Consider the following 14,044-nt stretch of genomic DNA (forward strand, 5'->3'; position numbering starts at 1 on the left):
TTTTCAAGCAAACAACAAAGACTTCACAACAGAAGCTTCAGAAACTAAAGGGATCGTTGTCCATTTTATTTAAGACCCAAGAGAGGAATTACAAACTGGACAGAAGTCCGTTTAAGTTACGTTGCATCTGGGAATAAAGATTAGAGAAATGATTACAGAAGATTAGAGGAATGATTTTCTGGCAGCAAGCGTGTGTCAAGTGTCTGGGTTTAAATATTTGCCTGTAGAGACCAGACAGAGCAACATCGGGACTCTTGTTTTTCCAGAGTTAAAACAGGTTTGTTGAACAGGAAGGTTAACCAGCAGCAGCGCCACGTGTTGTGAGAAGAATTATTGTTGTTATTACTATTATCGTTTCAATGCTATAGTAAGTATAGTAAGTAGATTTAGAATGTTTAATTAAAAAGAATGTATGAGTGTTTGACTCAAGTATTGTAGCTGTTATGTACCCAGCACTGGGAGGTATCATGTTCAAGGACACGAGGAAGTCGTAGAGATAGGAGGAGAAGGAATCATGAGGTCAGATTGACATAAATGTTGTGTGCACCAAATAAAAGAGGAGAGCGAGCAGCAGACGGACGGAGTTGAGAGAGGAAGCTTGAACTGCTCGTCAGCTCTCCCTTGCAAGGCCACCTGTTGTCTGTGTGGTTGATCTGAGTCTAGTAAACGAACAGCGCGGGTGACCAAACATCACCCTCACAGTGTGACACGGCACGGATTGAATCCCCCTGTCCGACCCTGCGACTCCGCAGGAGCCGGACGGCCACAGACCCAAGTCCTGCTAGAGTTTGGTGGACATGCTTCCGCTGCGCTCCATCTTGCTGACGTCACTTCCTGTTTCGGTGACACGCCCCTTCCTGTAATGATAGGTATCACAACATGAACACTAGTTCTTCTTGCCGCCTCAGGCTCTGGACCCCCTCTTTACGGAACCGGAAACCTCGTTTAACAGGGCAGCTCTCTCACCTGTTCCCAACAGCCTCATTTGTGGAATCCGGAAGCTCTTTTCTTGCGGTCTCAGGAAGGAAGAAGACCAGAGCTCCACTCAGGACCGCAAGACTGCTGAAGACTATGATGGGGATGGACCAGTGGTACACGGCCAACATGTTACATGTCGGAGACAGCAAGCTGGCTATTCTGAAGCATATGGAGCCCAAACCGACGGCTGTTTGCCTGCAAGCAACGTGCACAGTCCGAATAAGCGCGTGCACGCTCAAAAAGTCTGAAATACACTTCATTTGTACCTGATCGAGGTGGGAAACATCTCCTGCATGTAGATCATACACACTGAACCGCCCGAGTTGAATAAGAACTTCCCAGTGGTCACGAGAGCCGTGATGGCGACGGCGTTTTCTGGCAATCAAACATCCACGTTGGGCACGTTACACTGGGCAGGAGGTGAACTGTGGTGTCGTGTCTGGGAGACCAGTTACCCTGAGGAAACGCCAGCGTCAGGAGGCAGAAAAAGCCGCCAGCCAGGAGGGCGGACATCAGGGATTTTCGTCTTCCTATCACCTCCACAAACCAGATGCAGAGGAGGTGCGCCGGAATCTCAGTGACCCCAAACAGCATCTGCACCAGGAAGATGCTCAGGCCAAACTTCCCCACATTCAGAGCAAGGCAGGAGTATCCCAGATTGATAGAAAACCTTCCGACCACAATCATGAACAAAAAAAACCCCATCAACGTCATAGCAGGCATCAAATCTGAAACTGCATATCAAAGGAAGCTGGACCGACCAGGCGAATGCAGCAATGGAGAAATACTTCATCAGCAGAGGGGAGGTAAAAAGGGCCATGATTCCTTCGCTTTTGACTTCTTGCTCTGCTGTTACCTTGAAGGAAAATGTTACCCATGACTGCAAATAGGTGCTACAGTGTAAAGCGGATGTCGCAGGTTACAGCCGTCTGTCACTTTAGCACGCAGCTCAGCCTTCAGTGGGTCGGTTAGAATGGCCGACTGACCTCCTGGAGCAACTCCTCGGGGATCTCCTTCTTATTGATAGCTGCTACTTTGCATATGATCCTCTTTGCTTCCTCTGTTCTTCCCCTTCCAAGCAACCACCTGGCAGATTCAGGAATGCACCTACGGGGGTAAAAAAGGCAGTGAGAGTTACCGTTAAAGCCTTCCCGGAGGCCTTCACAGTCCGTTCCGCAGGCCTTTTAACACAAGATAGATGTCGATGAAGCTTTTGCTTCAACCGATCAGGACTTTTTAAGAAAAGCTGACTGTTGTTCAGAGAGGTTGTTAAGACTATTTCTGCATGATAAAAAAATGCTTTTTAGAACCATAAAATAGTTATTTCGGGGTGATTGATTCAGCCGGGGCACTACTAAAGGCTTAATTTTGTTGCCACGGTGGCGATTCAGTGTACATTTCCAGTCGTCCTTTACACTACTACCCTGTCATCAACATATTTAAACACCCAGAAAGCTGTAAGATTGTCAAAGTCTCCCTTAAACAGGCTACACTGTGATAAGAAACGCAGGGGCTGAGACTCATTTTGTTAGTTAGGGAGGGGTTAATGAAAAAGGGTTGTTGAAACACATACCAAATGTACAAGATGATGGAGGCCTGTCCGCCAGCCAGGACATACTGTGCTTTTCTCCAGTCTCTAATAACGTAGACCAACCCAGCTGCAGCACACTGTCCCACAGCAAAAAAGCCCTGGCTCAAGCAGGACACCCAGGAACGCTTGCTGGCCCCGATCCACTCTGTTGCTGCAAACACGGCTTAAAAATAAACTCCAGGCCATACGTGTGGTAGTCAACATGCTTTAGAGGATCAAAGTGATACCCAGGACAACAGCGTTTATTCTGTATCCTCCGAGGGCAACTCCGACCACAACCAGCGACGCGAGGTAAATATATAAATTTGGAGAAAGGGCAATCACGATGACAGCGACCAGCCCCAGGACAACAGGTAACTGGGTGGCTCTCCTGCGGCCACACCTGAAGTTGACAGAACAGACGATTGTCAGATGGCGGCTCCGGCTCGCCCACGTGGTTCTCGGGTCACTTACGATTCAGCCGCAGGTCCAAACAAAAAGGAACCGGCGAGCATACCGGTCAGGAAGACCGTCTGCACCACGGCGACCATGTAGGATCTGTCGCAGACCAGGTCGAACTGGGAAAAGGGGGTTCGGGAGGATCAGCAGGGACGACAAGGCAGGTCACTATTGCTGACACATTCTTACATCAGTGACAATGGTGGCGTCATACAGCGCACTGCTGTACACCCATCCGTCCGTGCACGCCGTGGTCACATTGAGTCCCTGCTCCCTGATGGCGCCAATGTCCCAGTCCACGGGCACAAACATGCGACACCTGCTGAAGGACCCATCCGTCTCCCGAGGGACCGTCAGGTTCAGCTGCTCCTCCGCGGTCAGGTTGGGGTCAGCTCGGAGGATCCAGTCCGTGTTACAGCGGCGGTCCGGGTCGGACTCGAAGAAGAGGAGGTTGCAGCTGTTCAGGGGCAGTAAAAAGCTGGGCAGGCATAACCCAAGGAGGAGAAGTTTCTGGAAAAGACCAAATTCTCCAATAGATCCGAGGATGCTGCCAAGAGCCGGCATTTTCCACACAGCAGAGGAGCCGTGTGGCGAGGATGAGGCACAGATGATCAAAATCAATATTTAACCTTCAAGTTAGCAGTTAACTGTGTAGAGGTGTACCTTTGCTCTGCTTCAAAATCCAGGATTTGCTTTTCTCTCACACACACGCACACACACACACACGCATACACACACAGAAAAGCCGTGTGTGCCATCACCTGACGAAGAAAACATCACAACAGCCAGTGGATGTGATTACAAGCCTCGTGTATTTCCAAAAACACGCATGTTAACAGATCAATAAGGTGCCAATCAGACAAATAATCTGTGCATGATTAGTGATGCGCCGACAAAAAGGCCAACAGTGGGAAACACTACAAAGCAAATGCAACTCTGTCCACCGAGCACGGCGAGCCCCGATCCATATTTACAGGTGAAAGGTTTCCTTTTTCCCCCTCTAACAATGTGCACCTCGTCAGTCATCGACATCGTTACAGACAAACCTCGGGAAGTTCGTGCGACAGTGCATGGAATTGCCATCAAACGTACATTTACAACATGTTTACATACACCATTTACAGAAGTACCTGGATGCGGAGCTGTCCGACAGCCCTTCGCAGGCGGTACAAACGACCATACGGCGACACCGGGAGTGACGATATGAGTCTGCAGTTTAAAGGGCTATTTCACCCAATATGTTCATGATTTATCTGTTGTTGGGGGACCTTGTTTCCATTAAAAGTAAGACACTTTCACTCAAAATCGAAGAAATATTCCTAGCAGAGTAGGTTTACACGCCACCGCTGAACAGCCAACAAGTGTCTAATGAAGAGAGATTTATGAAGCGCAGCAGGACAGTTTTGGTTTTATTGGCTGAGCTCTGAGCAAAGACTGTTTCCTGTTAGAATGGAGGAAAACATGACTGTTTATGTTTTGAGGAGCCACAACTGTCACCGCTTTAGCGTGACGACATACGGGGGATCACGTTTAAGGGCATTTGTTCAAACAAACGCACGGGACAAGTTAGTATTTTGAGAATATTTCAGAAAATGGGAAGCTCCTTTGTGCCGAGAACACATGAAGTGAAGGAACATGGATCCAGCTTCCAGCATGAGTAACAGCCTAAACCTGAATTCTGGTGAACGTCTGTGTTTACAAACTCCCGTCTCCATTTTTCCAGCTCAGCGAATGAGACCAAGCCTGCCCCCACAGCTACAGGACGTAAACCGCTGTACTTTTCATCCCAATTTGGAAGAACTACCCATTTAAACTCTAAATCAACCAGGGCGGGAGCTGTGCAGGAGTTCATCAGCAATCAGCGGGCAACAGCAGCCGCCTCAGCATTCGGGATTATTCGCAGCCGTGGCGCCAACGCGCGGCTCTCGAGCGTGCCGGGAGGTCAAAGCGGACGCCGGGTTCTAGGCTGGTTGACTTCATGAACTCCCGCTGAGGTACGGACACGTTTTATTCGCCCTAAATGGGAACATGGTCAGCAACCAGCGGTCACGTGGAGAAGAGAACAGCCATTGCATAGAAGATGGGGCAGGTCTACAGGAGTGGAAATGAGGAGCCCAGCGAAGAGAGCCCACGTGGAAGGGACGACCTCACGAGCCTCATCAGAACGTCACCTCATCAGAGGATGCGCTCATGAACTCCAGATGTGGTTAAATGTACAGGAGGACAAAGCCCGAGCGACGCCGACTTCCGGACTTGATGGTCAAATTTGTTCCGACTGAGGCTGAATTTAGACTCTTTTCAATTTCACTGGAGGACAAAGTGCCAGATAACGGTGGCGCAACACTTGAGTTCTGTGGCACAGTAGATAAAAAAAAAAAATTATACTAATAATAATAATAATAATAGAATATAATAAAAGAACTAAGAAAAACACTGAAAAATAAAAGGCAATCACTTCCAGAACTGGCAAGATGGTTTGGATTGTGCTTAAGTGTGGAGGAAGAGGAAGAAATAAAGAAAGAGAAATTAGGAGTTGATATATATGATTGCATCTTTTCTCCCGTTTACTGTATAAGCGCACTATAAATGTTTCAAGTGTGATTCCTGTGATGAACCGAGCCCCTTCTGGTTATGATCCTCATGCACCCTGCAGTAGTGTCACACTCCTGCCGCTCCCACGCCTCCTCCTCCTCCTCCTCTTCATCCTCTAACTCATGCTCCGTCTCTCTTTGGCAGTAGTGGTTTCTTGGTATTGGCGACAGCGCCGCCGTCACTTCCTGTCCTTTGTTGCTGGCTCCGTTCAACTTAACTGATGCTGAGCTGTGCAAATCCGATGAGTTTAACGTCGTCGGGGATTTCAGATTCCTCCACGCCAGACGCCTGGAAGAGAGGAAACGATGGTACCGACGCTCAAAGATCCCACCCGCGCCGCATGATGTCTGCATTCTTACCAATTTAAAAGTCACATTTTTGTTATTCTGAGGATCATCGACGATCTTCTGCAAATTTGCAGCAACTGGAATGAAGCAGATGTGAGGTGAGGTGTCGCGCTAACTCGGCCTTTTCAAGCCATCCTTGTTGCTGCCTCCTCGTTGACGCCACATTGACCATCGTGCTCGGGGTGCACGTGCAACTTACCGATGACCAGGTCCCTCCCATCAACCAGACCTGCTGAGACCAACTCCTGAGAAACTCCATCAGCTGAATCTGAGCACAGAAGGGGGGGGAAATCCGGGTGTTAAGCGCTAATCTGAGCAGATTTCAGCGGCAAGTGCTCTTATTCACCAACCTCTGCCAGACATGAACTCAAATCGGATGTCATTGAGCTCCTTCTTGGAATTCCTCAGCCTGAGGACGAGGCTGATGGGAACGCTGGCATCGGCTGCAGCTGGATCCTACGAAGAGTTAATATGGCGAATTCATAGTTAATCTTTTAACAGACACGAGAATATAAAATGGAAAGAAAAAGAAGTGCCTATTGCCACTCGTTTACCTGACCAGTGGAAACATGTGAAGGGCTTCCAGTCGGGGCAGGAACCGGAGGTGGAGCCTCCTCTGTCTGACCCATGTTGGGGAGGTTCTCGCGCGCAGCCCCGGGAGGCTGCAGGTGGCCTGTGGAGCCATCTGATGGTGGGAAAAGCTAACAACACGTAGATAAATCAGTGGGAGTTTTGCATGAACGGGAGATAGGAAACAAGGAGGATACACGAAGGACAGTCATGCAAATTGCACTGATAAACCATTAAAACAAATCAAGATTTTTAAGTCATGTCCCCCACAAATACACTCACCTCTATATTCTGAGACCCGTCCTTCACCCTGGGGGACTGCAGAATGGACATGACAGATTGTCAGGATTAAATCATGCAATTTCCCTTTCATCCCCCCAATGTAAGGACTTATAGAACATCCTAGGATTGAAAGAGTTCGACACAAGGTGACTCTGAACACAGGGCTTAACTGAAATCACAGGTAACGTAAAATAAAATCCCACACCAAGACATAAGAGAATAAGTAGACAATTATGAAGAATAATTAGAAACATGTTTTCTGATCAAAAGTTTGTTTGATTGATCCGTTTTGGTGGCTTAACTCATGATATCATGGCCAAAACTGGCCTCTACAGTCACCCTGGAATTAAGCTTTAATCGTGTTGTGTAACAGCGCCATCTGCTGGTCATCTTCTAACACCGCAGAAACGACGCGGGGCGCAGACACTCACCCGCAGAGCTGAAACGGCGGCTTTGCCTTCCTCGCTCTCCTCATCCAGCTCATCGTCGCTCCACTCCCAACCGCCGTCCTCTGTCTTGTGGAGTCGCCCGCTGGAGCCAGGCACTCGACGCACCTAGGAATCACCATTAATGCCACCTCAAAGGTTCCTTCACACGGGCGTATTTCGACATGCAATGTTGAGTAAGAGCGTTGTGAAACAGTCTTAGTAATGACCAAACCTTTTTGGAGCGTTCTGATATTGTTGGACCTTTATAAAGGAGCCTCTCTTGCAAGTACTCATTGTTCTGCAAGAGATTAAGCGTTTAAATAGATAAATAAAGAGCATCCGCATATTTCTGCCAGCTAAAGCTAAAAACGCTCACCTTGGCTTTTGTGAAGAATTTATGCTTCAACAACTCTGCTGCGGTTGGCCTAAACATGAGAAAACACCAGCTCATTAAAGAGCTGAAGCCTCGTGGAACTAAAGGTCAGGATGATACCGTATTAACCTAAACCGAAGGGTTTAAAGGTCCAGGTTTGAGTATGAACTCACCTTAACTTTGGATCCTTTTGTAAACACAGAGAGAGCATCTTCCTGAAGGACTTGCCGTACTTCTTCACCATTTCCTTGTCAGTGATACCCGTCTCCAAACAGGGGGGGTCATTCTGCAACGTCAGCATCAGCACCTACACACACACACACACACACACACACACACAGGTGATTAAAACACACCCTTCATCAGAGCCGAACAGTCTGCAGAAAAAAACCCACGTGAAAGTCTTCCATTTTCACAATGAAAGAAACAGAAAGTTACCTTCATCGGTGGATATTTGTGATACGGCGCAGCACCGGTGGCCAGTTCGATCGCCGTTATCCCAAAACTCCAGATGTCGGCCTTGAAATCGTAGCCGCGGACCTGCGAAGGAGGGAGACATAAGAGGTCGTGTCTCTCTCTCTCATCTGAGAGAACGAACGCGGAAGGGTCTCATCAAACTGTCCCACCTGTTCCATGACCTCCGGGGCCATCCAGCATGGCGTCCCCACAAACGTCTTCCGAACCTTATTCCTCGTCATGTCTCCTCCAGTTGCTAAAAAGGCACTCACCCCAAAATCTAGATTTGAAATATTAAAAATATATAATTATCACGTTTCAGAAGCCACAGGAACATTCTTTGAGCTGGGGTTTAAGAACAACAACAAGGAAAAACACCAGAAAAACACCTTACCAGCAATTTGCACGGAGCCGTCTTCACCGAGAAGAATATTTCCAGCTTTTAGATCCCTGCGTGTGAAGAGCAAGAACGTGATCGGGACAGGGTGACTGAGCGGCACAGATGCTCCGGGTGCCGGTTATGGTGAACAAAGAAAGAACTGGGCAGGATGAATGACAGCATCTGTGCTACATTACTTTACTAAAACCCCACATACATAATAAGCCCACTTATTAGAAGGAAACGACACCTAAAATAACCATTTTAAACTGATATACTGTTCTATGCTGTCTGAGTCTGCTGTGCTAGCGTCTGATAATATCAGTGGTGGTTCAGCGTGTCAGCAAAGATGTTTATGTAAAGCAAAACTGCTCAATTATGCAGTTTCACAGCATTAAATATTAAAGGAGTCGGGTAGTTGAGATTAAAGAGCCAGAGAAGCCGCTCACCGATGGATCTGCCCGTTTTTGTGGAGGTACTCCAGCCCCTCCAGGACCTCCTTCAAGATGGTGGCGATGCTGGCCTCGTCCAACACTCCAGTCCTGTGTTCGCCGCGAGAAATGATGTGCTTGATGATGTCCAGAACCGAGCCTGGGGGACAGGCAGACATTCCGTCAGGATGTAAAGAAAGTCTCCAGGCTGTGAACGGAATGTTTGTGTGCCTGGACGTGTGGCTTATGTTACTGCCTGTCCTTTACAGGAAAACACATCATGATGGAGATCTTAGAGCTTTTTAGAATCAAACTAAACCCCAACTAGGTTTACACACAGCTCAGCCGCTACCAGCAACACTCACTTTTCCAGATTACCATCTCTGTAATCATCTGTAATGTTGGGATATCTGTGTTTATAGTTTTTTTTAATCCCTGTTGAGACAGACGAGCTGCTCTTGTTTTCTTCCATGTCCACCAGAGCAGCAGTGTCCTGTCTTACAGTAAAGTCATGGCGGCGTCTCAGTTGTCAACACGTGGTCTCTTATCTCCAACAATTTTTTTTTTTTTTAAAAAGCGTCCTGGCAAATGAAGCGTTAATCCCCCACATTCAGGCAAAGTTCAAACCCAGCCATATTTGAGATAAAGGTGCCAAGAGGAAGGAGTGAAGGTGAGTTACAGACAAGGTGAAGATAAGCTGGAGAAATCAGGAGCAAAGTTTTTCTTTTAACGTACCACCACTGAGCAGCTTCATGACGAGCCACAATTCGTCCTTCACCACGAAGGAGGTGTAATAAGACACAATGTTTGGATGGTGGCACTGGCTCATGGCCTGGATCTCTTTCTGCACACAAAAGTAAATTTCACATCAGAAAAAGAAGCAACAGGGAAAAGAACACTGATTTTATACTCAGATTACAAACCCCCAGCGATGCTACGGTCTAAATAGGTGCTGAACCTCATAAAACCACCCCTGGTTAAAGATCCCCAGTGCTGTAAACCCAGAACCCAAGATAAATGATGTGCAAGAGCTGGGGCAGTTGGACTCCTACTCAAGAGGCCACGAACACAAAATGTATCAGACATTCAACAACATCATTCTGATGGACTCTGCTTGAGAAACCATCAACATGATGCGATGAGGGGGAGATGAATAATGCAGAATCGTCTCCCCGACTTCCTGACTGTAATGGAGAGCTGGTAGACAGTAAATCCACATCTGTAACCATGCAACATGGTCAGGCAAGAGGGTAATGGAGGAACCGTGAGGCTGTAAAAGGCTTTCGGGAATCAAGAATGTTTTAAAACCACCGAGTTTACAATAACTGCTCGGTCGATTTGACAGGTGGATTAGATCAAATATGTTGTGACAGTAACTACAAGGTTTTCTATTAGAGATCATTTCCTGTCTAAAATCATGTTATACTACATTTTTCTTTCTTTTGAGCATCCTAAATCAAATCTGTGAAGCTCACTCCTGACCACGACAGCATAGTTTTACCTATATCTGTGTTACTAATTACCTCCAAAAATTATAATAATATGAATGATGGACAAATACCATACATCACAAACAAATAAAATGCTGGTTTTCATGCACTTTTAAGGCTTGCCTAGCAAGTTCATATGTATAACAGGCACACTGATACCTTTATACTTGCTTAAAAGGCATGTTAAATAATAAATATAAGCTGATTAATTGTTTATCCGCTGTACAGAAAGGAACTCATTCATTGGGAGTCTTGTAGTGACACGAGATGGCAGTTAAAGGTGGCAGAAGCAGTATGACAGTTGTTTGCACTTGTGAACGTCAATGGTCATAAGCCAACGTATCTTCATGCTCACAAGGAAAATGTAATAATGTCGTCTCTGATTTGTCACAGCTGCAGAACTGCGCATGTGGCGATATCAAGCTTCTGATCTGCTCTCCACCCTTCTCCATGGCAAACACACATCTGGGCCGCAGACACTGTCCAGCACACTCCCAGCTGCTTACCAACAGTTCATCCATACTGGTTTGACATTTTTCCAGGTTGATACGTTTGATGGCCACCTTTTCCTTTCTGGGCTTGCAGAATGCTGCCTGCACAACTGCAGTGGCACCGCTCCCTGAGGAAAAGAATCAAGCAGAATCATCAGTTTTATCAAGCTATGGATGGGAACTCGTATCTGATATTTGGGACTAATACCATTTTAGGGAAATAACTAGTGGAATACATAATTAGAGCAAATCGAATCATAGACCAGCATTTCAGTTTGTCGTCACCCGTCAGCCATGCTCTCTGAAGAGGAATTTCTCGCTTTAATCCGTGTCATACACTCTTTAAACCTGCACCACCACCACCCAAACTGGCAAATATTCACGCACAGTGGTTATAACTTGCGTTAGCTAGCCATTTCCTTGGTGCTAACTTGCTAGGAAGCTATATGACTTGAGCTAGCCGACGAACAGGGGCCACCAATGATTTTGGCCTTTGATGGGGGAAAATCCAGCTAACCTTGTAGCTACTTGTTTTAAGTGCCATCCTGCTGGCTACACAAAAGCAGCGCTGTTCTGCTTGATGCTGTTAGCGGCCAATCTAGATCCCGGGGAGGCTAAGGTGCTAACTTTAGCAAGCTAAGCTACTCACCTATCACCTCATTGAGTTCGTAGTCATCCTTGTCGATTGACCACGTTTGGGAGGACGGGTCGTCTGCCATGGCGTCGGTGCTATTGTGCGTAAACAAACCTTTTACGAAAAGCAAAAAATGCCGTGTGAGTACTGTATTTAGGCTCGCTCCATTCGGCTCCGGTGATGCTGGCTACCGCTGTTCCGCTGACAACTCCGACGGCTTCTGTCAACACAACTTTACGCGCGACCCAGTGACGTAAGCACGTAAGCGTGTGGCACGTGGAGCACGTCGCCATCTTGAGTGTGGCACAAACTTTCCGTAAAAAAACCTATTATGTCGTAAAACACGAAAAACTAGATCGTTTAACGTTGCAATTTTTATTCTAATTATTTGATAATTAAACTGATTTTATTTAGTCAAATTAATGTACTGCTGCTTTGCCAGAAGCCGTTTTAAAATTCGAATTATTATAATTTGGAAACTTGCATATAAAGAGTTGATAAAACCTCGTTTGTTTAGAAAAGTGACATGTTTTAGGCTCTTTGATTCATTCCTGAATGTGGGAGATAATGCATCAGGGATACATTTGTGCATTTCTGATAGTATTGGCATACACAAGAGGACGATCTCTGAGGTGGAGATTTCAGTCTATTTCTTTGCATTTGTTTAAAAAAGGAAAATAAATCATTGTTACATGTTTGTCTCAAAAAAGCATCAGAATGAAAGTTTACCTCTTTTTTGATTTAGAGATTAAAGGAGGAGTTCTGGTGATAATAAATAAATAATATAATAATATAAATAAATAATTCCAACTTTCTCTCTGCTCCCATTTCCTATAAAATGAATATTGACAGTACAGTAAGTTTTACTGAATTTACCCAAAAGCAACTTTCATAAAGATACTTTGAGCTTTAGTTTATTTTTACCTTTAAGAAAAACAGATCTGAAACTGAAAACAGCACCATTAAGGTGTTTTTATGAGGGAAATTTCTTTCAATTTCCATCTTGGATTATAGAATTTCATATAAAACAGATGTTTTTGTGGTAAAGCCACTGGATTATTCAGTATGTTTAAAATGTGGCTGTGGGAAAACCGGGAAGGGCTCTTTTTTTTTTAGAAGTTATTACTCAATGAGTGTCTTCAGGTATGGAGGATCTGTGGAGAAGGAACTGGCATCACTGGTATGCGAGGAAACGGCAGAGCCTGTTCTTGCCTGTTCATGACACCGAGCCAAGAATTTTCAACATTGGTCACCGTTTCGCTTCAGTCTCACGCTTTACATTTTATGGGATGCGTTTCACTGATGTGTGTTGCAAACAAAGGGACGCAAAGGAGCCACAGTTGAGTGGCTCGATTCTTTAGTTTACACACAGGCGTGCGGCTGCAGAAGGGCGTTGCCTGGATGAAAATACACAATAATGCTTCAGCTTGTCCAGGCGTGTGTGTTTTGTCCTCTTAAAATCACACACTCACGATGAAAATTGGGTCGTCTTTGGCGGCGTTGGGTCTTCTCAAACAGAGACCAAACAAACTGAATGAAATTCAGGAAAACACGCCCAGGTGGGAACAACTTGGCGGGCTTTGGAAGAGGTCGGCTCTGGTCCCCCACCCCCCTGGATGATGCTGACAGTGCGCTGAGAGTAAGCCAGGCCTGAAAGAGAAGTGCTGAGAGCCACGAGAGCCTCCCCCCCAACACGCCAGTGATTGCGGCGCTATTATGCTGTCAGGTCTAAGCTGCACATGAACAGGAAAGCAAAACCTTCATCTGTCCCATTCAATGTAACCAACATGCACATGCATGCTGGCGACCACGGGGACAGGAAGTGGGCAAATTCTGCTTTTCTGGCTCCTTGGTCTGATTAAAAAGTGGGAACGAACAGCTCGGGGTCAAATGCATGTGGAAGTTGGACACATTTTCACGCATGGAATGTGTTTTAAAGACTAAATCATTGTGTGTTGGCTGTAGGAGTGCACATAAACGTCACCTGGGCTAATACATTCAAATAGAAATCCCCTACAAATGTGAATGATATAACTTTATTCACATTTTTGCTGCACACTGACATATTCTGAATATGCCCCATTCAACCCAACACCACTGCCAAACTAATTAAAAACACTCCCATTCATGTAATGTGGTTACTCAACGATGTAGCAAAAAAAATAAACATTGCAAAGTTAAAAACGATGGCCTTCGTTAAATAAGGATTTTTAATAACTGGGAGCAGATGCAGGGGCGAATTTGTGCAGCGTGGAATGTTTTTGCACATGTCGCTCAGTCATGCGTGGGTCTGCACGGGACAGACCTCCTCTGCTGTGACATCAGCACGGCAGGCTGGTCAAACCGGTGTGCGAGGCTGCAGGAGAGCTGATACCCGCTCACACTCCCACAGCCCGCGTTTCCTCGGTCAGTTGCGCACATGGACAGAAGGAGCGACTGCGAGCACTGAATAGAAGAAGAGTCCACAAACTCCGCGGGGATGGAAGCAAACAGCACCGATCGCAGAAGCGGTAGGACTCGTTTCTGTTCAATCACTGTCTGCTTTGCGCTCGGGTTGGATGCGT

The 14,044-nt window shown here is 46.3% G+C and overlaps 2 protein-coding genes across 2 annotated transcripts; both read right to left on the reverse strand.

The window, feature by feature from the left end:
• Positions 1–43: 43 nt before the first annotated feature.
• On the reverse strand, positions 44–3,677 carry LOC101063621 (solute carrier family 22 member 13-like). Its single transcript, XM_029830613.1, has 11 exons — positions 3,197–3,677; positions 3,023–3,126; positions 2,797–2,951; positions 2,552–2,720; positions 1,965–2,085; positions 1,740–1,834; positions 1,434–1,648; positions 1,245–1,353; positions 967–1,173; positions 706–857; positions 44–319 (listed from the first exon to the last, which is right to left on the reverse strand). The coding sequence occupies exons 1-10, from the start codon at positions 3,569–3,571 to the stop codon at positions 782–784; spliced, it is 1,626 nt and encodes a 541-aa protein (XP_029686473.1). The 5' UTR covers positions 3,572–3,677; the 3' UTR covers positions 44–319; positions 706–781.
• Positions 3,678–3,800: 123 nt separating this feature from the next.
• Positions 3,801–11,717, reverse strand: LOC101063399 (serine/threonine-protein kinase OSR1-like). The gene is made up of 17 exons (XM_003977729.3): positions 11,496–11,717; positions 10,862–10,974; positions 9,601–9,709; positions 8,884–9,025; positions 8,450–8,505; positions 8,226–8,335; positions 8,038–8,139; positions 7,773–7,906; positions 7,603–7,651; positions 7,459–7,524; positions 7,230–7,352; positions 6,799–6,834; positions 6,501–6,647; positions 6,297–6,402; positions 6,146–6,214; positions 5,959–6,023; positions 3,801–5,887 (listed from the first exon to the last, which is right to left on the reverse strand). Exons 1-17 carry the CDS (start codon positions 11,563–11,565, stop codon positions 5,813–5,815), a joined length of 1,572 nt encoding a protein of 523 aa, XP_003977778.2. The 5' UTR covers positions 11,566–11,717; the 3' UTR covers positions 3,801–5,812.
• Between the last annotated feature and the right edge of the window lie 2,327 nt (positions 11,718–14,044).

This window comes from Takifugu rubripes, chromosome 22 (assembly GCF_901000725.2).
Source record: "Takifugu rubripes chromosome 22, fTakRub1.2, whole genome shotgun sequence".
Lineage (NCBI taxonomy): Eukaryota > Metazoa > Chordata > Actinopteri > Tetraodontiformes > Tetraodontidae > Takifugu > Takifugu rubripes.

Bases quoted from the DNA above. Each gene is read 5' to 3' on its own strand.
- LOC101063621 (XM_029830613.1), bottom strand. From the start codon at position 3,571: ATGCCGGCTCTTGGCAGCATCCTCGGATCTATTGGAGAATTTGGTCTT. The intron at 1,649-1,739 runs GTCGGTCCAGCT...TGTGGTCGGAAG, and splicing joins TCCATTGCTGCATTCGCCTG to GTTTTCTATCAATCTGGGAT. The intron at 858-966 runs GTGAGAGAGCTG...CTATCATTACAG, and splicing joins AATGAGGCTGTTGGGAACAG to GAAGGGGCGTGTCACCGAAA.
- LOC101063399 (XM_003977729.3), bottom strand. From the start codon at position 11,565: ATGGCAGACGACCCGTCCTCCCAAACGTGGTCAATCGACAAGGATGAC. The intron at 9,710-10,861 runs GTAAGCAGCTGG...TTTTGTGTGCAG, and splicing joins CCAGTATGGATGAACTGTTG to AAAGAGATCCAGGCCATGAG. The intron at 6,403-6,500 runs GTAAACGAGTGG...AACTCTTCGTAG, and splicing joins CACATGTTTCCACTGGTCAG to GATCCAGCTGCAGCCGATGC.